The sequence below is a fragment of the Marmota monax genome, unplaced genomic scaffold (assembly GCF_021218885.2).
Source record: "Marmota monax isolate L192 unplaced genomic scaffold, Marmota_monax_Labrador192_F-V1.1 WCK01_AAM20220418_F8-fsc00007, whole genome shotgun sequence".
In the NCBI taxonomy this organism is placed as follows: domain Eukaryota; kingdom Metazoa; phylum Chordata; class Mammalia; order Rodentia; family Sciuridae; genus Marmota; species Marmota monax.
In genome coordinates, this window is record NW_026692781.1 from 5,855,235 (window position 1) to 5,880,153 (window position 24,919).

At 37.2% G+C, this 24,919-nt stretch overlaps 1 protein-coding gene across 1 annotated transcript in view; it reads left to right on the top strand.

Moving 5' to 3' along the window:
* The first annotated feature begins 719 nt into the window (after positions 1-719).
* Erich2 (glutamate rich 2) overlaps positions 720-24,919 on the top strand; it is a 28,250-nt gene continuing 4,050 nt past the window's right edge. The window contains exons 1-7 of the mRNA XM_046447520.2: positions 720-993; positions 10,820-10,850; positions 11,056-11,104; positions 11,328-11,364; positions 16,200-16,348; positions 18,154-18,335; positions 21,049-21,106. Coding sequence (XP_046303476.1) covers positions 797-993; positions 10,820-10,850; positions 11,056-11,104; positions 11,328-11,364; positions 16,200-16,348; positions 18,154-18,335; positions 21,049-21,106 — 703 coding nt within the window. The 5' untranslated portion in view covers positions 720-796. The remainder of the gene's footprint in view (positions 994-10,819; positions 10,851-11,055; positions 11,105-11,327; positions 11,365-16,199; positions 16,349-18,153; positions 18,336-21,048; positions 21,107-24,919) is intronic.

Genomic DNA, 24,919 nt, shown 5'->3' on the forward strand with positions numbered 1-24,919 from the left:
AATAAAAAAGCTTTACCACATTCTTCTATGGCCAAAACAGTTATTGAAGCCCATAAATACCTCCTACTGGCCGAGATGGATAGCTGAGTAGCAGCCTCAGCACCAACCAGACTCATAACATGCCTCAGGCTGGCGGGAGAAGCGAGTCTCTGACCACTTGAATCAGATTTCTGGGAGAACTGGCGCCCAGAGACCGCTCAGGAAACTCATAATTTTGGGGGCGACCACACATTGGGGCACCAAATCCTGCAGGGGACATTTGTCCTCCACATCCAGGGGTACCCATTCCTCCCAACTCAAAACATCTTTTACTCCACCGGTTTAAAACACCCGCGAGGCCATCCCTCCTCTTTTCCTCTACTCCCTAGAATCAGGATCCGGTAAGGACAACCACATTTCAATCCCCCTCATTTCCGTCCTTCTCAAAGTAACCAGGGCGTGTGCTCAAGTGGGACAGAGAGTTTGTGTACCCAAATTCGCCTTGTAGTGGCAGCTCCGAGACAGGGGGCCCCCAGGATAACCCGGGCAGCTCCCCGCCGTCTCCACGGTCCAGGCTTGCTCCGCCCCGCCCCGCCCCACCCCGCCCCTCCAACCGCCCAACCAATCTCGCTCCAGGGCCTTCACGTCACGCCCCCTCCGCCTCGCTCGCCACACCCCCAACTCCTCCGCTACCTACCTCGGCTGCTTGCCCGGCTCCAGCCGGACTCAGTCCTGTCTCCATGGCAGCGTGGCGTCCCAAGCTCACTGCTCCCAACTCTGCCTCCGTAGCCAGCCGGGCCCGGAGTCTGCCCTTGTGATGAACGGTTTGAAAGGTCCACAAGCGGGTGAGAGGCGACGCGGTGATTGCCAGTTGCCCTCGCTTGGTCTCCGAGTGCAGCTGGATCCAGCCTCATCTCGGACGTCCCCATACCCAGCTCCTGAATCCTCAAACTTCTCTGTCTCTCAAGGTTCGGACTCTGGGGCCCCAACGCTGCGGAGGCGCCACCCGAGAAGGTAGGATCCGTGAACCGCTGTAGTCGGGGCCCTGAGAGAGGTTTGTCTACTTGTTTGTGCATGATAATTGGGCGGGTCTGACAGGCGTGTCTACACCACGGTTCTACGACCTGACCTCTCCTCCTCTCCCCAAAGTGAAAATAGCCATGTTCCATCCCAGGGCTTCCTGCTCACTCCTCAGTCTTCTCCCTAGTCTCCAATTCCTTTGCTTATTTTACGGCTTAAATAAGCTTAATGGCTTATAGAAGCGAGCACCCCCTGGCTGTATTAACATCCCTACTTGCTAAATATAACTTGGCTGACCATAAAACTGTCGGTGGAATTTGGACCTAATGGATCTGGTTTTCATCTTCTGGAAAACGAAGGGTTCCGACAATGGCTTACCTCTAAGGTCCAGCCTAGATGACTAGAGACATCCAAAATCAATACGTAGTTTTTGGACTATTCAACTACTCTACTCTGAGTCTCTGTAGCAATTGCAGTAGTAGCACCAAGCATAATTATCAATTTATCGTTTGGCTTCTAAATGAATTGCTGAAGCTGTTTTACCCCAAGAGAGCCCCTGAAAGTACTTTTTAAAAGTAAATCTGAGACTGGGCTCAGTAGTGCTTGCTGGTGTGTAGTCCCAACTACTCAAGGAGGCCAAGGCAAGAAATTTGCTTGAGCCAAGGTTCAAGAACCATTTGGGCAACAGGGAGGCATGCCATCATGAATGAATGAATGAATGAATGAATGAATGAATGAATGAATGTGTCTGAAAATGTCTTTTGATTTGTTTCCTCCTAAAAATCAAATACAATGATCCCAAAATCCAGTTAAATAAATAAATGAATCTGAAAGTGTCTTTTGATTTCTTTCATTCTCCTAAAAATCAAATACAATGATCCCAAAATCCAGTTCATTATTTTTTTTTCCTAATTGAAGTGGTTTGGGATTTTTTTTTTAATCTCCAGAGAACAACAGCAGCACTGCTTTTTAATTGTTAAGAGTTTACCAGAACTGAGTTCCAACACCTTTGTAGGGGCTCCATTGCAATCATTCCAGAACTTCAAAGCTTTCTACCCAAACCCTCTAATTAAGCTACATCTCAGTGTTTCTCTCCATTCTTTGCCCTGTCGAGTGGCATTTGTGCCACTTAGAACTTAGGACTGGCTTCTTTTACCCAGTATACCTTCAGGACTCTCCTTGCTGGGCTTTGGGTAATAACAACAGTAACAGAAGGAGTTGTAGTAATTGTAATTCTACTAGGAGATAAGTGCTGCTATTATTTGTTATTAACCATTCTGTTATTTTGAACAATTACTCTATGAGGTAGGGGAGATTTTTATCCTCAATTTATAGCTGAGGAACTAAATCAGAAAACAATTAAGAAAATGACTCAACATTATCCAATCTGCTAAGATTTGAACATAGTTCGTCTGACTTTAAATTCTGGGCTCTGACATTACGTTGTTCTATAAAGGAGGAAATGTACAAAATTTATATCTAGACACTTTTAAATGATTTTAAGTGATAGATGATCTTTCAAAACATTTTATACACAGTTGAGGCTATGCAATAAAATATTGTGCCTTCATTATGTTGTTTCTCCATTAAGTTCCTTCAGGATGAAGGATGATGATTAATGAGCTCATTCTCTTTTACCACAGTGCAGGGCCTGAACATGTAGCTGTCTATCTATGCATTCATTCTTTGCCTATTAGAAGACAAGGTAGTTTATAAAAACAAAAAGTACAAAAGGATAGAATATTTTCATATTGAATCACATTGAACAGCAGAGCTCCAGTTCAATTCTTTGCTTTGCTTTCTCCTTTCCTTCTGATAGACAATACATGCAAAGTCCCTATACTCATGAAATTCAGTCTAGTAAGGAAGGCAAGCAAAGAATGAATGAATACATGCATGCATATATGAAATTATGATAATCCCATGTTTGGCTTCATAAGAGACCTCCATTTTTCTTAAAGTTGCTGAGAGCCACAGCTGAGTCGGAATGGCCCCTGGCATTTTGCCAATAGTATTGGTTGACAGGCGAGGCATTACTATCTGCCTTGGCCGCTACTACTTTGGAGTTCTCACGCTACTTTGAAGTTCTCGTGGGGATTCATGGGGATTCCAGGAGAGTTCCCATTGGTTGGGGAAGTGCAGGAGGAAGGATTTCCGGAGGAGATATTTCCGGTGGCGGGTTCCTGGAGGAGCCACGTGGTTTTGGGGAGAGTTCCCGGGGAGCGTGTGTGGAGTGTGCTGGTGGAGTTCAGAAATAAAGTTTGTTCCTGCTTCAGTGGCTAGTGATTTGTGCCCAGCCAGACTGCGGCATTTGGCGGCCCGTGTGGGGAACGCCTGAAGCTCCGGGGTAAGTGAAATTGCTCACCCCTAAGGGAAGGTGAGAGAATGGGTGACCATTTCAAAAAACAATGTGTTCTTGTTTTGATTTGTTTTGTTTTTGTTTCAAGCTGCCTATCCCTAGAACTTTCTCAAGCAAACTGGGAAAAATGGTTAGCTCAAGGTTTGAAGTTGTTCACTCCTGAGGAAGAGATAGAAATAGACCACAAATGCACATGTCAAGAAAATAGGAAAATTGATACAACGATTTTTTGTTCCGTTTTTGTTTCATTCTGTTTCGGTTTTGTTTTGTGTTATCTTATTGGGTTGCGTTATCTTTATAGTAGATTAGAAATTAGTAAAAAACAAACCGAAAGAGTGTTAAGTAAATTCTTAGAGGTTCAGACCATGGAGGAAGACATTTTAGATCAAGTAAAAGAGAAGGTCTCTCAAGCTAGTCAGATAGAGGAAGAAAATTTAAAGGAAGAAAGCTTAGAGGAGAAACAGCTATTAGGAAAAAAGCTAAAACAGGAGGCTGCTACTAACACTGTTCTATCACCAGAGGGCGTAATTCAATCAGCACCTCCACCTATGGAGACAGCTGAGTGGCCCTCAACCCCCGTAGCTGATAGATGGGATCCTGAGACAGGACCTCAAAGATTAGCATGCCCTGTACTTGAACAGGCAGGAGGGCAGTGAATTCACCGTGCTTTAGATTTCAAAACAGTGAAGCAGTTAAAGGAGGCTGTAACAACCTATGGTCCTCAAGCACCCTTCACTGTAAGCATGGTCGAATCCATTACCAACTTGGACATGACACCAGCAGATTGAGCTAGCATGTGTAAATCTGTGCTAAATGGAGGACAATATTTGTTATGGAAGGTTGCCAATGAGGAATTTTGCATGGAGATGGCTAGGCGAAATGCAGCAGCCGGTTACCCTCAAAGAAATCTAAATATGTTGTTAGGAAAAGGACCTTATGAGGGTCAACGGCAACAAATTGAATATGATCCTGCTATATATGCACAAATTGCTGCAGATGCAGTTAGGGCATGGAAGACTTTACAAGGACATGGAGATTTACAAGGTCAATTATCTAAGGTAATACAGGGAGCTAATGAACCTTACGCTGAATTTGTAGATAGGCTTATTCAAACAGCTACCAGAGTTTTTGGGGATACAGAACAAGCAATGCCATTAATTAAACAAATGGCTTATGACCAAGCAAATCGTTGGTGCAGAGAGGTCATTAGACCATGGAAACATGGAGATTTAAACACATATATTAAATTATGTAGAGACATTAATGAACAAGGGCAAGTCTTGGCAGCTGCAGTACAACAGGCTTTAGATGCCAGGCCAAAAACATGCTACAATTGTGAACAAACAGGACATTTTAAAAGGAGTTGCCCCATAGGAGGAGGGTTTAACAAAGCTAGGTATCAAAGGAGTAGAATACTGGGTATTTGCCCATGATGCCGTAGAGGGAGACATTGGGCAAATGAATGCTGTTCTCAAACCACCATAGAGGGTACTCCATTATCAAAAAACGGACAAGAACCAGGTGTTTACCCATGATATCGTGGAGAAAGGCATCGGGCTCCATTGCCAAAAAACGGATGGGGGGCCCAGTGCTTCGGGGCCCATGACCACAAATATACGGGGCACTGGAGGAACCCAGAAACACCATGGAGGAACCCAGCAGCACCATCAGGGTAGTGCCCAGGACACATTATCCATCAGATCTCTCATCAGACGAACCAGAGGGAGCGCAGGGTTGGACATCTGCGCCTCCGCCAGAGCAGTACTAACTCCAGAGATGGGAGTTCAAATCATTCCCACAGGAGTAAAAGGACCTCTTCCCCAGGGAACAGTAGGCTTATTGTTAGGACACAGTTCTTCTACTCTAAAAGGACCTATGATAAGTCCTGGGGTAATTGATCCCGATTATGAAGGTGAAATAAAAATTATAGCTAGTTCACAAAGGGTATATCAGTAATCTCACCAGGAGATAGAATAGCACAGTTATTAATAATACCCAGCCTACATGATAAATTTTCCAGTAGTACTATAGAAAGAGGTTCCAGGGGATTAGGCTCCACAGGTGTAGATTGGGCTATGCTGTCTTTAAATTTAGATTCTCGCCCAATGCTAAAACTAAATATTCAAGGACATGAATTTAATGGGCTACTGGATACAGGTGCAGACCTTAGCATCATCTCTCATCAAGAAAGGCCAAAACATTGGCCGTTACAACAAGCCACTCAAATGCTTCGAGGCCTAGGAGTGGCAACTAATCCCCATAGAAGTGCAATGGTATTAGATTGGAAGGATCCTGAAGGATGTGAAGGAACTATACAGCCCTATGTATTGGATCATCTTCCTATAAATTTATGGGGACGAGATGTCCTAGATCAATTAGGTTTGACATTAACAAATAACATCAATCCAAATGCGCCCACTATTAGGGCTAGACAAGGTTTCAGGAAAGAAAAAAGATTAGGAGAATAAGAACAAGGTATAGCAGCACCAATTCAAATAGATCAAGGAATAAATAGACATGGATTAGGTTTTCAGAAGGGGTCACTGAGGCAATCAAAATTACTTGGAAATCAGAAAGACCAGTATGGGTTCCTCAGTGGCCCCTGACTAAAGAAAAGATACAAGCAGCCCATGACCTGGTCAAACAACAATTAGCGGAGGGGCATATACAACCTTCCATATCTCCCTATAATACTCCCATTTTTGTCATTAAAAAGAAATCTGGTAAATGGAGATTATTGCAAGATTTAAGAGCCATTAATAATGAGATGGTTGTTATGGGACCTGCTCAATCAGGGATTATTCAATTGTCTGCTTTGCCAAAAACCTGGTACATTTTAGCTATAGATATTAAAGATTGTTTTTTTTTTCAATTCCAATTCATCCTGAGGATAGTCCACATTTTGCATTTACTATCCCTGCACTGAATCATGAAGATCCTGATCAGAGATATGAATGGAAAGTACTCCCTTAAGGGATGGCTAACAGCCAAACTATGTGTCAAATTTATGTTAACAAAGCAATCCAGCTCCTATGAAGCCAAATATGGGATTGTCATAATTTCATTCATTCATGCCTGTATTCATTCATTCCCTGTTTTCCTTACTAGACTGGGTTCCATGAGCATAGAGACTTTGTATTGCTCATCTCCAGTGCTTGGTACCTTCAATGTCACATAAGTTGCTGCTCTATAACTTGAGCATAGTTTCTGTGACTTCCAACCTAGAGTCCAGACAATTAAATACAATTAACTAAAGAGTCAAGAAACAAGCATTTTTTCTTAGAAATAAGCCCATGCTGACTCCCACACAGCTATTTCCTAATCCCCAAAGTACAATTTTTAATATAATGTACATTACTTATATAATGCCCAGAATATTTTAAAACCTAATCACATAATTATGAATTTATAAATTATCTTGCTGTGTGTACTTTATATACTTATTGAATCAGATATATTTATCTCCTGGTTAATACTACCTATCTTTCTACATGTCTTTTTTTTAATATTTATTTTTTAGTTGTAGATGGACACAATATCTTCATTTATTTTTATGTGGTGCTGAGGATCGAACCCAGGGCCTCACACATGCGAAGCAAGTGCTCTACTGCTGAGCCATAACCCGCCCCTCTACATATGTCTTTTAATATTTTTTATTCTTTATAAAAATAACTATCTCTGCTTTTCCCCAACTCTTTTCTCAGAACCATCCCTCCCAATTCTGTGGGCCTTTCTTTTTTAATTGTAAAACACTCTAAGGCAATCTGGCTACTTTATGTCATTTAATAGCTTTATTCACTCAGTAATATCTGAGTGCCTTTAAAGTCATGTAGGATCCATACTCCTGAGTGAAAACCAATTTCTTCTCTTAAGAAACTTCTATCATGGTTGTGGTCATACTAACACTCTAGTCATAATCTGTCTACACATTTATTATGTGCTTTTCCTCTACCTGCTTCTTAGGTGTCACTTCTCAGGACTCTATCTTTGGCCTTATATTATTCCATATAAATGATGACAACCAGTCTCCCTTCATTTCTATATCCCCAGAGCTTAGTTCAGACATATTTCATACATAAGAGGTGCTCATCAAAATTTGTTTCTTTGTGTTAAGCATGCACTCTACCACTGAGCTACACCCCCAGCCCAAATGTTTGTTTGAATAGACTTTGAATATTGCATGAAAATTAGAAACTATCACTATTTTTGTTTCCCCACCATCACAGGGACTGTTTAAAGGCATCAGGTGAGTCAACCCTATTCCAAAAGCTAGAGAGTGTACTTAGTAGAGATTCAAAGGGATAATTAAATGAGTGCCATGAAGTTAATGTTAACCATATCAATCAATAGTCATGAATATAGAGTGCACATCTTCAGACTGCTCTTTCTGGATACCATGACTCTGATGTGAACAAGTCCAACTTGATGGAGAGGAGATTTAAGGTAGCACAAGGCCAACATACTGCTCAAATGCCTGGAGGAGAAGAATAAACATAGAGATGAAAATAATATTGCAAATTTTAAATTTTACCTGTATTTTGTGGCACACACCTGTAATTCCACAACTCTGGAGGCTGAGGCAGGAGGATCAAAAGTTTGAGGGCAGCCTCAGCAACATAGCAAGACCCTGACTCAAAATAAAAAAATAAAAAGTACTAAGTATGTAGCTCAGTGTCTCTATCAATCCCCAGTACAAAAAACAACAACAACAAAAAATGTGTTCTAAGTTACTGCATTTTCCCTGAAGTCAGTGAACTTTGTAAATAAGCATCAGTATTTGAGGGTTTATGTCATAAAAGCCCTCAGAGATAGTCCATCTAAGTCCCAGTGAGCTCTTATCAGCCTTAGAGGACATCTTGTCAGCTGTCCCTTTAGAAGAAACATCAATTCGTTTCTATAGCATCCTTCCTAAGTGCCAGCTCTGTGCTAAACTCTTTATCCAGATTACTCCAGTATATCTTTAAAGGAAAAAAAAAAAAATATATATATATAAATAAACACAATACCTTTATTTATTTTTATGTGGTGCTGAGGATCAAATCCAATGCTTCACACATGCTAGGCAAATGCTCTACCGCTGAGCCACAACCCCAGCCCCTCTTCCTTCCATCTTGACAATAATTTAGTGAATTTATTTCCTTTGTGGTCCCCATTTCTCAGATGGAAGAACTGAAGCTTAAAGAGATTAACTAATTTTCCCAGACTCACTTGGACCATGTGAAAACAGTTTCTCTCACCAAGAGACAGAACCCTTGAGTGTTATACCATATTGCCTACCAGGGAATTCAGTATTAGGAAGAGAAGTTAAGGGGAGACTTCCCAAGTAATGATAAAGCTGGACTGTCTCCATCAAGGGCTGGGATCTCCCATCTAGGTTTTTCTTTTCCCGGGTGCAAATTGGGTGGAGCATTGCAATCCACAAGGATCCCTGAGTTAGAAAGGAGAGGAGGGTTCTAAATATAAAGGTGATGTTCCCTCTGTCCTTCAGGTACCACAGGACTATGGAAATTTGTGGAATGAAAGTCCCTCTCAGGAGAGCTCATCTTAAATTTCCTTTATTAAGTCTCGCCCACGTCCCACGCAGGCAGGCGATGGAAATGGGGTTCCTCTGGGTAGAATGGGCTGGCTGAGAAATAAAAGGTAGGAAAAATAGAACAACGAAAAAACTACAGAACACAGAAAATATTTTCAAAAAGCAGGGGTGGAGTGGGCTAGCCAATCATGTAGATCGAGTGTCTATACTAATGGCAAAATGAAGCCTGCGCCTGCTTCATTATATTGGGGGATATCAAAGGCCTTTCATAGAATGTTCTCCAAAAAAAGTTACAGGTGGGCTGTCCAGTTCCCAACGTGTTACTCCCATCTCCCCAGCGACCATGAGAGATCGTTATAGCAGAGGGAAGATAAAGGTCGTGCCAAGGATATAGTTCCCCAAGGTTCAACCTAAAATCTCCCTGGCTACATGCCAAGACAAGATCCTCATGTGTTTTCCACGGATGGCTCCCCACAATTAAGGCCTATTTAATTCATTCTTTCATTTATCTTAGAATTTGGTTTTCTACAACTGGTTTCCCCCAAAAGATGCCTCACTTTTCTGATAGACTTTGACTCTCTGTGAGCTTCTCAGGAGGAGAATCAAGTTAATAACAAACTGTCAGGGTTCCCCTAAAAGCAAAGCCTGAGACAAAAGTATATGCACTACTGCTTTATTCAGGAGCATAAGTCCATGTGAAGGAGACAGATTTTTAAAAACAGAAATACAAAATAATGAAGTCTGGCTCTTATTGTTCACAGTCTTGGCCCTGAATTTTGTATGCCAGAAATCCTTAGGTATGTAATTATAAAAATTTGAAACATCTAGCTTGGAGTGTGGGGCCAAGTGTTAAGAGGAAGCAACAAGTGAGTTGTTACTTATGGAAAATTTAAATGTGACCTCTTCCATGTTTAAAAAACAAAACCCTTAAGGCCTTTTCTCTACAATTAGAATGGTATTTATCCAGATATTGCAGGAAATCGTGTCTTATTCTTGGGTAGCTTAGAAAGGCAAAAATCATAGAGAAAACATTTTAACTTTCAAGCATTAATTAATGCACAAGGGAATTTTATGAGTAAAAAACATACTTAAAATGTATCTTCAGGTAAAATCAAACATCAATTTATAGGTATTTGTTTAAATAATACTTTATTAAAATACCATGTCTTGAAATTTCATATTGCTCTAAACTCACACTCTAGAAAGTATTGTTTTATGGCACCAATAAATTGGAATGTAGCTGAGAGTTTGATTTATATATCATGTTTTATTTTGTTGAAGTAGGGGAGAGAAGTGGTGTTGTAAACATGAGCTAAGATGAATTTATGATTTCTATGGTCAGCTCACCGGGAGAGGAGAGTCCTCAGCCAGCTGCTGATCACATTTGAATCTAGATCTAGAGTCCAAGTTAGGTGAAATCAAACATGTAAAAGAATTAGAGGGTTAGTTAATACCAGGCTGTTCTTCCATGGAAAATCTTTTCTCTTTTGGTACCAGGGATTGAACCCAGGGGTGTTTAACCACTGAGCTACATCCCTGGCCCTTTTTAAATTTTTTTATTTGGTCTCCCTGAGTTGCTTAGGGCCTTGCTAAGTTGCTGAGGCTGGCTTTTGAACTCCAGATCCTCCTGCCTTAACCTCCTGAGCTGCTGGGATTACAGGCATGGGCCATCACCCCTGGCAGCAAAATCATTCCTATAGCTCTTTTTACATGAGAAAGGGAAGGAGTAATTTCTCTAGATTTTTCAAACTCCATATTGTAGTCCAGAAGAAAGAGGTTTTGTTAGGATGTAATTAATGCTAATAAATATAAAAACAAATAAATACTTAATAACCTACTGACAGACTGAGTTCTGTGTTGTTTTATTTCTATTTTAAATTTATACAAGAGTTTAGAAACTTATGAAGTAAATATTTTATTTTGTTCAGGAATTACCTAGACAAGACAGATGCTACAAAGGTAAGAATATAAAAACTTTTTAAAGAATGCTTTGGGTCTATTTTACCATCACTTTATATAGTTTTTAAATAACTGATTTTAGCATAAAAATCACACTTTAGCATACATAATAGAAATATTTATACAAATGCTCTTAAACTATTTCAAATACCTCAAATTAAAATAATAATGATAATGCTAGTTTTTACTCCTGCTTCTATTTTAGGAACCAAAAAACAGACAGAATGGCAGATTGCTACTGTTTGATCCAAAGGGTAAATTATTTATTACTTCAAATGTGTTTGATCATGATTCTATCCTAAATATTAATTAATAATAAGAATATTGGAATGAGTTAATGTGATTTTATGATTTGGTAATCAAATATTTTGTTATATGTCATCCAAAAATATCTTAAATTTTATTTCCCAATGTGACACTTACATTTACGGACATCACTGCTAGAAAAAAATACTAAGTTTTTTTCTTCTCTTTCAGAAAACGTGATGCTTGAACCAAAGGAAGCAATGTCAGAGTAAGAAGATGTCTTTGGTTGTGCAGCTGATCTGTCACATGCCTTTTAAGCAATTAGAACTAGATAATGCAACCATTTGTCACCTAATTAAATTTGAAAAGCCAGAAATGCATGGATTAGCACTTTAGTTTTTGCTTCAGTCAAAGTAATTGTCACTTAAATAGAAGGATGCGTAAAATTAAAAATGAATTTTGATAAAAATGTAGAGGCATGGATAATAATCACTTCTATTTTTTAATGCTTAAACATCATGTATTCTGTATTTTACTTGTATAATTTCCATTGCTCATTCCAATTTCCCTTTGCTATTTGCTCATTTCTTTCAGGATATATCTGTAAGTAAATATTTAAACAGATTATTTTTTATAACATGAATCATCATTACTAAAGGAAAAATCAACTCAACTAGCTGGTGAAATTAGTATTAAAAATCATAGTACAATATCAATTTAATAGCTAGATATTAAGTACCAGCTCTAGCCAAAGCACTGATTCTAAAAATTTTTTAATGTCCTTCTTGATTGTGTTCATTTCCTAACTTTTGAAAAATATCTATTATTTATTCTATGAAAAATTATAGTTTGAAAGTTGGTCATAAAACACATGCATAGAGATTATTGACAAGTTGGTAGGTATATTCTGACGGGACTGGTATACCCAGATTCATATTATTGAGGCTGGGATGTAGCTCTTGAGGAATAATAGAGATGTAGCTAGGATTTTTGAGAACCTGGATTCAACCCCCAGCACTGAAAAAAAACCTGACATTATTTTGGTTTATTCTGAATATTATCGCCTGAAGAAAACTTCACTTTTTACATCATATATTTTATTTTTTTACTTTTGGAGCTAAAAATGTTCACCTTTGCTTATATTGCAAATTTTATATGTTATATACTTTTAATGCATATTTTATATCAAAGAGAAAGAAATACATAGCAAATCAATACAGAGGATTTATATTCAATGTCAAGTTACAACCAACTGGAGGGGAAAAAAAGCCTTGTTAAAAGACTATTACTCGGGCTGGGGTTGTGGCTCAGCGGTAGAGCACATGAGAGGCCCTGGATTCAATTCTCAGCACCATGTAAAAGTGACTAAATAAAAACAAAGGTGTACAAGTAAAAGAAATAAATATTTTTTTAAAAAAAGACTATTACTCTACACATATAACTAATAATATGTCATATTACATAGTTGAAAACATTTAGATTTTAAAATTTAAGAAACATTTAGTTACTTTTGAGGGAAATATAAGATATAATTTTTAATAATGATAATAGAAGTTAATAGATCTTTGGTGAAAATTAATTATTATTGTGTCCATAAACCCCAAAATTCATAAATGTGAACTGGAGCAGGGGTAATCCACATCCCAAGGTAGATGAAGCACAGGGATAAATCAATGCAGCATTTGTCAATATAGAAAAGCAGAGTGACCACTTGTTCTCTTGATCTCAATAATAATTGCATTTAACTATCAAACTCCTTTTTGCAAGGACAAAATGATCAATCACTAGGGAAAGGGTGGTTAATGTAGTCAGTAAATTTTACAAATGTGTGGCCTTGCCACCTCTGTTACTTCACCCCAAAGTTAAAGGTGAACAGGGCTAGTCTTTGAAAAAAATAATCAAGTAATAAAATACTAAATTGTGGGGTGAACTTTGCTTTAAGAAGAATGTGACTGATCAGCAATGTTGATGAATTTTCTCAGTGTAGCTTCTATTCCACTTTCTATCCCACATGGCTCCATTGTCTAACTAGGCAAGTAGTATTTGCCAAAAGGTCCCATCTAGGTTGAATTAGGAAAAACTACAAGTGTTCTCTCTTCACCAGATCTTTGCCCTAATCTGATTAGGACTCCAGTCCCAGCCACAGGGGAAATGACAAGCAAATCCATAACACCCAACTCTTTGACTATAGTGGAAAGAAATTTTATCAATAGGGTTTTTTTTGTTTTTATTTAATTATATTTTATCGTATTCTCTGAAATGAAAGACTATTTTTTATTTTAACTATTTTTTTAATCCCCATTTTTCCACTTTAAGTAAATGCCTTTATGGACACAGACCAAGATTGGCAAGCAAACATTTCACTTCACAAATACAAGTCTCTCAAAGTGTAGCTAAGACCTTCTCAGAAAAGTAAATTTTAGTTAATTTTTGGGTTTTGGCACATGTTTGAGCAATGTAAGTCTTTTTTTATTTTGTTTTTGCTTTTTCAGCAAGCTTTTCTTTATTCAGTATTAAGCGGCAGAGTCAATCAGTCTTATCTCTGGTATGGCTCATTTTTAGGACAGAAAATGGCAATATAAATCATTTTAAGACCAAGTTTAACATATAAATCTACTGAAAAGAGTATTAATTCCAATAGAAATTTGGGAACATTTTCTAAATGTACCCAAGTGTTCTTTACATACTAAGAAAAAAAATCTAAAACCTAGGATATCTACCTTCCAACATATATGTTCCCATGGGACATCTAACATAATGTACTCTGTATATAGATTTAATAATTACTAAACACCTCCCATTTCCAAAGGATATTATTACAGAGAGTAAAAATTTGAATCTTTTTTTGATTGTGACTATTTAAGTTAATAAAAACTGATCTTTTGGGTCTGGGGTTGTGGATTAGAGGTAGAGTGCTTGCCTAGTGTGCATGAAACACTTGGTTCAATCCTCCAGCACCACACAATAAAAAAATAAAGATATTATGTACACCCATAACTAAAAAATAAATTTAAAAAAAGAAAAAAAACCCCTGATCTTTTGGAGTATACTAGTTATCTATTTTTCTTAAATGTTTAGGGGCTTTAGTACCATAAATGTCATACTTTCTCACAGGGAAGTCAATAGATTTTTGTTGCAGAGGAGGCTGAACTTCCAGCTTCTCATTCTTTGAAATTATATGAGAAAGAATACATGAACTGAACAGAAAAGAGTTTTATACTTTACTGTTAAAGTCATGATTTGGCCAGGCACAGTGATGCACACCTGTAAGGGAGGCTGAGACAGTGGACTGCAAGTTCAAAGCCAGCCTCAGAAAAAGTGAGGCTAAGCAACTCAGTGAGATCCTGTCTATAAATACAAAATAGGGCTGGGATGTGGCTCAGTGGTTGAGTGTCCCTGAGTTCAATCCCTGGTTTCAAATAAATAAATAAATAAAATCATGAATTGGTCGGTTCTCATGTAGGTGTTTTTTGTTTGTTTGTCAGACTCACTGCTTCTGAATACAATATACCATTTATCTTCAGGCTATTGAGTGTGTTAGTCACCTCTATGTGTGTTTCATTAGAGTTATTAAAGACATTGCCAATTATTCAAATACCCAGAACTATATTATTAAATTCCCTTACTTATGGATATAACTTAGTGAATATAGAAGTACCATAGATGTAAACATTCTTAGATCTTTTTTTTTTCATATTTTAACATCTCTTAAAATTGATGTCATCTTATACTTATGTTTGGCAGTATTTTTCCTTTCTTGGTGGTACATAAAGCAATGATATGTTGATAATAAATAAATGATATCTTAGATATCATGACTAAAATAGTATAATTCAGTGAAGAAAAAAATATCAAAGCCTTTTTATCTGCATTAGACATTAGAGCCTACAAATTCTAGTAATCACTTTTGGCATAACAGGAATCTCATATTCTGGAAATGGAACGTTTCAGTGAGTTTCCAACTTTTTATATGTAGAGTTTTCTCCTGGATGCATTTGTAGACAATTAGAAAATCAAGGGGGCAGAGGCAAAACAAATGTAAATTATCTTTGCTGTGTATTTTCATTTCCAGCAAAGGGTTTTGATTTAGGTCCAGTATACTGAGGAAGTGAAGTTTCATTCCCTCCCATAATAAGGACTATAACAAACTGGTCAACCTATTTGCTAAATCAGAGCCCAAGACCATGAACTCAGCCACTAATGTTCTGGATTCATATTTCAACACAGAAAAAACAGAGCCACAATATTTTGGGGAAAATAATATTTTACATCTTCTTATATCTTTATACAAACTAGAAATTGAGTTTGTTAAAACTTTTAAAAAATATTTAGTTTTTGTAGTTGGACACAATACCTTTATTTTATTTATTTTATGTGGTGCTAAGGGTCGAACCCAGAGCCTTGCACGTGCTAGGTGAGCGCCCTACCACTGAGCCACAACCCCAGCCCTTGTTAAAGCTTTTCAAATGACACAAAGACCTCAAAAAAGAAATGGAGGATGGGTAGTTTTTCACAAGCATGGGTGCTATCTTTGTAAACAGAGTACACCACATAAGAATCCCTTATCTCAGTGCATATTTATTGACATGGGTTTTGGGCTTAAAAAAGAGAGAGAGAGAAAGTTAATCTCTTTTCAATTCAGCTCCCTGATGAAAAAAACAATTTTACATTATGATCAAGGGTTAATATTAGTGTTGGACTTCCTCCATAGTATAGCATATAGCAATGGCCTGAATCTATTTATAAACATTTTTTTAAAAAAACTCAAGGTTAATTTTCTTAGTTTTATACTATCATGTCACAATGGTGTACCAATGACATTTATATAACTAATTCCTATGTACTTTAACTCTGGAGGATCCTAGGAATTGTTACATAGTAACAAATGCCAGGCAGAAATAGAACTTTTCTACAAAGAAGATATTACCTTTGAGCTATTTAAGGCTATTGCTGGTATGTATGTATGTGTGTGTATATATATATATATATATATATATATATATATTATGCTTATATTAAATGTATGTTTATGAACCCATATAAAGTATTATACAGAATTCTGACTAGGAAATTTTTTTTTTTACTATCTACTTTAACATGTAGGAAGAAAGTCTCTTCAAAAAAGATTGAAAATAAAGTCTCTTTAAAGAATACTGAAAAAAGAGTATCTTCAAAAAATATTAAAAATAAAGATTTCTTAACAAATCTACAGTCTGACCAATGGCCATCTTCTTTCTTAAAAGAAAGTACAGGTAATAGCATTTGTCTTACTGAATTGAGTGATTGTGGCTTCTAATTTAAACCTCTTTCCAGGACCCTGGGGAGTTGACAACACTCTAGGTCTAAGGTGGGGCCTGGGAATTGTTAGTTTTTCAAACTCAGGTACTTGGTGATTCTGATACGCAGTGAAATAGAGGATCCCTGAGTATACATCATGAGATGATATTATAAGGCATTCAATCTTTGCATGGATTTAAATACCTATGAAAGCATTAACAAGTTCTATTTGCTTAACCATGATTGAAAACCAGAGTGCCAGGCATTAATTTAGAAGCTGTGAATACAATAGTTGGCAAAATAGGCAAAGTTTCTACACCTTATAAAGTTCACACTGTAGTGTAAGCATCCTTATGCTGGTGAGCTGTTATTCACTAGGGTGACAATAAATAATGATAATGTACTATAAATTTCAAAAAGCTAAAAGAAAGGAATTTGAATGTTTTCACCATAAATAAATAATGTTTGAGGAGATATGTTTTACATGATTTAAACATTATACGATATATACATGTACCCAAACATCACATGAAACCTCATAAATACGTGCAATTTTGTCAGTTCAAAATAAATTTTAAAAAATAAGTAACAGTAAAAAACCAGAAACGTGCAAGATCATTTCAGGGTTTGATAGGTGCTACATTTAAATAAACAGTACCTGGGAGAGGATTATTTTAGATCTAGAGAACAGGAAACTTCCCCATAATAACTGAATTGAATGAGACAGTGCCTGTGACATCATAGGATGTCTTTAGTTCCTTATTATGACCTTCCTGATGACATCAGTGTGGTGAGCTGGTGCACATACTGGTGTACATACTGGTGTATACTGGAAGATCAAGGTGGTTGTGAGCCAATGGAGACTATGAATGAAACAGAAGCAGGTTAGATGGACAGCTTGAATAACACCATTGTCATTCTCCTGGAAGGGTTTCATATCCCTTTTCAGGGTAACGCTCTTGGCTTAGAGTCAGGAGTTTCATTTTACTTCATTTGGTCTGTTTTTCTAACCTATCTTTTCTGGAGCTCTCCTGGATTTCCTCCTTTTCTTCTAAAAAATTGTGTTTATACAACTTTTTAGAGTAGCTCATGGCTACACTCCCATCAAAAAGGCCCTTTCCCAAGGTGTCCCAGGCACTCAAAATCTTACAAGAAAGGGGTGGGTGTAACACAAATCAGTCTGAAACTGAAAGACTCCATAAAGCCAAAGGAGTCAGGCTCACTGGTTTTCAAGGAGATATTTTAGGAAACACGTGATAAACATTTTTTAAAATGAATACTAGTATATTTATTTTAATATTTTTTGATGTACATTAGAAAGAAATATAAGACAGTTAAGAACATAGACTCTGGAGCCAAACTGACTCCCAGAAGAATAATTTATTTCACTCCTCTGACCCCAGTTTTTTCATCAATAAACAGGAACAAAAATTGTAGTACCTCACTGGGATTTTATATATATATATATATATATAAAATTTTTCAGTTATAGGTGGACACAATATCTTTATTTTTATGTGGTGCTGAGGATCAAACCCAGTGCCTCATGAATGCCAGGCAAGTGCTCTACCCCTGAGCCACACCACCAGCCCTCACTGGGATTTTGATAGATTAATATCTGTAGTGTTCAGAGGCTAGATTGTTGGTCATTATGACGGTTTTTGTTTGGTGATTATGTTAATTTAGTATATCAGTTTTATGGATGCTAATAGGGTCTGGCAAAATTTAACTTCTAAACTTTTCATTGTTTATTGCTTAAATTATGTATATTCTGTTTTAGGTGAAGGGGGCAAAGACACAATTATTGCAAAGCAGGAGAAAACTAATGAACATTGTGTTCAGAGTATTGATAAGTTGTCAGAATCAACGGATGCTGATGGTGAGGATGATACCAGTGATGAAGATGATGAAGACAGTAACCCTAAAAAGGATACTCGTGCCCCATTAGAATTGATGGCAGAAGTAAGTTTTACTTGTGCATTACAATTTAAGAAACTTAAAAATGCTGAAATAACTAATGATTTTATTACTAAGTAAATTAAGCAAATTAGTAACGTATTCATCAAGTTAAATTTTTAAAAATCAATAAAAAAGATCCTTGCCCAGATATAAACGCTTACCTGGCTACTCATCTCTCTTCATTGCGTTAGAAGTAAAAGAAGGTTCTGAAAGTGACATACAGTATTCTAGTGAGGCAGAGGCAGGAGTAAGAGAAGTCTTGGTGCCCTGTAAGGACTGCTGGGAGGAATGTGTTCTACATACTGGGTACCATGCTAGTTGCTGGGCATATAGAAATAAATAAGAGAGAGACATTCTGTCCTTGAAAACAGGCACATTTAGAAATAGTTACAACACATTGAAACATATACTAATGAAAGTGCTTAATAAGTTCCCTGGGAACAGGAAGACTTAAGTGACTGAGAAAAGAAGCAGGAAGAACAGGGATAAGAGAAGGATTTTTAAGAGGAAGAGACATGAGTGGAATCTTAGAAACTTGAAGGAAGAGGAGAATATAGAAATTCAACTCATAAACAAGATTTCAAAAATATGAACAACAGCTGCATATTACACTGATCACATTCTCTAACCATGATCAATGAAACTAGGCATTATAAGCAAAAATAATTAAAATCACTTAAAAGATATTCTTCAAAATGACACTTGAAGTAAAATGAGAAATCAAAATTAAACTTAATAATTTGGAAAATAGTGATAACCACAACATTACAAATTACTATTTGAAAAAGAGCTTAAGGTTTTAAATGCTTTAATGATGGTGATGATGATGATTAAACTAATAACAACAATAAAGGAACTAAATATCAATGCCAAAAACTAGAAAAATAGAAAACATAATAAAACATGAAATGAAAGAAAAATAATAATAATACAAAGTAAAAATGAAATTAATATATCAAGAGCTAGGTATTTGAAAAAAAATAACGTACAGATAAACTGATAAATATCATAACTACAATGGAATAAAATCACAAATAGGAATGAAAATAAAAATATCTTAGACAAGAATAGAATTTAAAATGTAAGAATTCCATTGCATGAATCAATATAGTTTTCATTAATATGCAAATAAATGAGATTTTTGGTGAAATTAGTGAATAATAGAAAAACTCTAGAATTGTTCTACTTATATCAGAAACATATTTTTTAAAAACTTCAAGGGAGAAACTGAAAAAAGTAATAGAGAACTTCTTCTTAAAATGGTACCTGGGTATTCATCACATATCTGGAAATGCATGAGAAGTTTTTCTTAGTACTCAGTGTCCCTGTCTCTTGCTGAGTAAAATTCATGTACCTGCGTGTGGTCCAGATGTACCACACTCAAGCAGGAACAAAAAGTGTTAAGTTTTGTGTGTGTGTGTGTGTGTGTGTGTTTTTAACTGGTAGCAGAGTAAAAAGTTAATGACAGCTGGGTATGGTGGCCACGCCTGTAATCCCAGCAGCTTAGGGAGGCTGAGGCAAGAGGATTTCCAGTTCAAAGCCAGCCTCAGCAATTTAGCAAGGTGCTAAGCAACTCAAGGAGACCCTGTCTCTAAATAAAATACAAAAAAAAAGTGAGGTGGGGTGCTGGAGATGTGGCTCAGTGGTTAAGTGCCCCAGAGTTCAATTCCCAGTACCAAAAAAAAAAAAAGTTAATGACAGGGGCCAAAGTTGTGGCTCAGTGGTAAAGCACTTGCCTAGCATGCATGAGGCACTGGGTTCAATCCTCAGCACTACATATAAGTAAAAACAAATAAAATGAAAGTATTATGTACATCTACAACTAAAATAAAAGTTAATGACAAAAAATTCATCTAGTAAATTGTAGCCTAAATAAGTAAAAAAATATGTAATATTTAATGCTAGACTGGGTGTGTAGTTCAGTGGTAGAATACATACTAAGCATGATAAGCATGAAAGAGACCCTGGGTTCAGTCTCCAGTATTCCCCTCCCTACCAAAATAAGAATATTAATGCCACGGGGAAAAATAATCACAATCAAATAGTTTATTTATTAAATAACTACTGAATAATCCTAATATTTATAAATATATATGTGTTTATTTATGAGCAAAACTAAAAGGATATACATGAAGATGTTAAACATCTCTAGATGGTAGAAATATAGGTTCTTCTTAATGAAGAACATAATGTGTTAATTTAGCTTTTAAATTCCCTACATTACAAATGTGTATTACTTTAACAAGAAAAATAGTATAAGCAAAACTAGATAATATAGAAGCAGTGCTGGAAAATATTGAATGTACATAATTGTTAAGTCCATAATTATTCTTTTCAACTAAGAACTGTTATGTCGTTATGAACTACATTCACACATGAAATCTATATCTAAACTAAAGGAATAATCAGATAAAGTGATTGAAGTATTTACTATCTGTGCCAGTCAAGTCAACCTATGTTTCTTAAATGATTCGGCAGTATGCACACAATGTGGCTGCAACAAAGCAGAGGTGGCACACTTATTCCAAGTTGACCTGCCACCCAAGAGACTTACATATCCTCGATTAATTAATTGATTATAGACTCACTCCTAGAAAAGTGTATGTGTTAAAAGCAAAACAACTAACCATTAATGGAGTATTTTCTAGGGAATTTATAATTGACAATTAAATTCTCTCTGAATCTACTTATGTCCAACGAATTTAATGTTTTCCAGTTCCTGAGAGCAGAAATGGGCCGAGACTATCATCTCGCAAAAAAATTATGTCAGATGAGTAAGTAAAAAATGCTTTCACATTTTCCAATATTCCTTTTGTTTCTAAAAATAAATTCTATCATATGTAAGATGGTTCCATTATCCTAAGTCTAATTCCCTGCTAGTGTCTCAGTGGCTCCTTTATAGTGAATGGTTAATTAATATAAGGATTAATTTAGATTTCTAGAGTAACTTTTAGCCACATAAACTAATGTAGACTAATGTAGACTAATTATCACCACTGGAAAATAAATCAGAATCCTTACCATCATGATAAGGGAATAGTACCTTTATGCTTTTTGTTTCAAAGAAAAGCCAGGTGCTATAGCTGTCGAGCTAGTCTATCTGAACATGCATTATTCTACCAATGTTGGAGAGCCTGGGTGTGCCAGGCACCATTCTAGACACTGGAAATAGAGCAGCCAACATGATGGAATAACAGTCCCACATTTATGCCTACTGTCAGATAATAAACTAAATTGTGTATCATAAATGCTAGATGCTTTGGAGAAAGACTAAGTCGGAAAGAGGAACTAGAAGGCACTGGGAGAAAACAAGGTAGTTTTCAGTAGGCTGGAAGGCCTCCCTGAAAGACTCGAAGTGGAGGAAAGAAGTGTGCTAGGCATGTCAAACAGCACGTGTGCTGGCAGCAGCAAGAAGTCCTGTGTACCTGCAGCAGAAGAGCAAGGAAGTGTGGCAGGTGCGGAGGTCAGAGAGATCAGAGAGGTTTGGCACAGGCTATGCACACTGCATGGGACCATTTGTCAATTCAGAGACCTTGGCTTGTCGCTGAGTGAGATGGGAAAGCACTGGAGGCTTTTGATTCCAGGGGAATGATCTGTCTTCTCTCTCTCTGGTTTTTAGTGGTTTGACTTGTTGAAGATAGTTGTGGTTCTGGGCTGGGGTGGTAGCTCAGTGGTAGAATGCCTGCTTCACACCTGTGAGGCATTAGGTTTGATCCTTAGCACCACATAAAAATAAATAGATATTGTGTCCATCTACAACTTAAAAAAAATTTTTAAAGGTATTTATGGTTTTCTTGGTACTTATCCTATTGGGAAGGTTTGCTGAGTTTTTAAATCTGTGGGTTGTTGTTTTCATCAACATTGAAAGGTTCTTGGCCGTTACCTTTCCTCATACCACTTCCACCCTATTCTTTCTTTCTCTTCTCTTCCTGGGATTCCAGGAATTCAACTTTTTTTTTTTCATGAAATCCCACATGTATCTTTTACTTAGTTCTGTTTTGTTTTTATTTCTCCATATTTCTATTCTTCAGTTTGTGTATTTTCTTTCTTTGTGTGTGTGTGTGTGTGTGTGTGTGTAAACACAATACCTTTATTTAGTATTTTTTTATGTGGTTCTGGGGATCGAACCCAGTGCCTCACGCATGGTAGGCAAGCACTCTACCACTGACCCATAACCCCAGCCCAGTTTGTATATTTTCTATTGACCTTTTTTGGGGTTTATTTATCCTGTCTTATGCTGTGTCCAGTCTGCTATTAAAACTATCCGGTGGGCTAGGGATGTAACTCAAGCGGTAGCGCGCTGGCCTGTCATGCATGCGTCCCGGGTTCGATCCTCAGCACTACAGACAAAGATGTTGTGTCCGCCGAAAACTAAAAAATAAATATTAAAAAATTCTCTCTCTCTCTCTCTCTCTCTCTCTCTCTCTCTCTCTCTCTCTCTCTCTCTTTAAAAAAAAAACTATCCGGTGAGTTCTTAATGTCAAAGACTGTATTTTCCAACTTTTAAATGCCCATTTAATGATTGGAAAGATTTCAGCTCTATACTAACATACACCATCTTTCCAACTATTTTGTCCATATTTCCTCAAATATTTTAGTCAGAGTTATTTTATAATATATATATAAACCTATTGATAATAGGACCATTAACTAGCAGTTGACTTAAATTAAGTCTATAATAAATCCCTTGAAGTGAAAATGTAGTGCAGGGATTGTGAAGGGTCTACCCTCACTTGCCTGTGTCCCCACTATGAACACAGAAGTAGATTGGCTAGTTTTAAAAATGGGTTTCTTGAATCCTTTAGCACTACCTATTTCATATCAGAAGTAAACAGCTCGTCCTGTTTAATCCTATAGAGTATTTTTAATCTATTTAATAAAATACTTTGGTCAAAGCTATTTTTAGAGTCCCACAAACAGAATTTTCCAATCAGAAGGAATCTTCAGAGAAGATAATGTCCAGTGACTTTCTGTGGAAGAAGCTGAAGCAGAGAGGGGTAAACAACTGGCTTGGCACTACTCACAATGACAGTGACACGGTCAGAATGGAAACGCAAGCCTGCTTTTCCTACACCTTTCTTTTCTCCAGTGGCTTATGTAAAACAAGGAACTCTGTTCCACTCATTCTCCATTCTGTGAATTTTTTCTGGAAACTAATTGTGGAAAATTTTATGTATTTTTTATTTCTCTATCCATCAATCATTTTAGAAAGCTTCTGGCTAAAGCTTATAAAATATATGTACTGTCAGTCTGTTTTGGCTATGAGCCCTGCAGAATGCTACATAAACAGCAGGTGCTCAATAATATACTTGTCAGCCTGACTCAAACCAGTGATTGTACAATAAATACCAGGTCAATGGGGTTGAAACACTTCAAATTTATCTATGTTCATGGATATATCCCTTTAAAAATATCCTTCCTCCCTTTCTCCTACTCTTTCTTCTTTCTTTCCTTCTCTCCTTCCAACAAGTACATATTGAGCACCTTCCTCTGACCCAGACATGCTGGGAGACGGAGAGAAAGCAGGAGCCAAGGCACACATGCTCTCAATCCTCTGGGGAGTCACTTTAAAGTTAACATGTCTACAGGCTCACACATTCACACTGTCCCCTCTTATAGGTCAGTGTCAAATAGTGGTGCCTCTAAAACTGAGGATTAGACTACAAGAAGAGTGGCTAAGGTCACCATCAGACACCAGGATCTGGGGTGCCTGTAAGAACGCTGCTTCTAGGAGGAAGAAGGGCTGACTGGAAACATGGGCAAAGAGGCCCAGAAGTAGGGATGCATGGGTTCCCTCGAAGAACAGGATTGCCTTCTTCTGAGGCAGATTCCCAGCTGAGGGTGTGAAGTTAGGGAGGCCCAGAGTCTGCAGTGCCAAGCCAGGTCAAGGGAAGAACCGAGTTCTCAGGGAGAAAAAGCACTAGTTCTTTGCTGCTATTAGGAACATGTGATTGGAGGCTGTTCCATAACTTTCTCTGTATTTATGGCTGCAGACAAAATGAATTGTTCTTATCTAGCATGGACCCCACATACTTTATATATAAATGCTTATAGTATAGATATTCTTGTCTGTCCCTTTTATCATATTCTAGCTTCCCTACAAAATACCTGCTTTGTGCTTGTGCTCTCCCTCTCTTCTCTCCCTCTCTCTCTGTCTCTCTCTATGTATATATAGATAGATAAAGATAGATAGATAGATAGAATTTATATGTGGGCATTTTTATTTTTTATTTTTAAAATATTTTTAATTGTAGATGGACACAATACCTTTAATTTATTTACTTACTTATTTATATGTGGTGCTGAGGATCAAACCCAGTGCCTCGTATGTGCTAGGCAAGTGCTCTACCACTGAGCTACAACCCCAGCCCTGTATTTTTATTTTTAAATGTATAACTTCTGACATCTGTAAGTGTAGTTATATATTTACATATTTATGCATATATGTGTTGAATACCTACTATAGGAACATTCTTGAAGAAACAGTGCTTAATACTCAAAACAGTTTTGTGAGAATCATTAACTCTACAGAGGAGGAAACTGAAGCAAAGCAAGACCTAATTCATACAAGGTCAAATGGCTCCTAA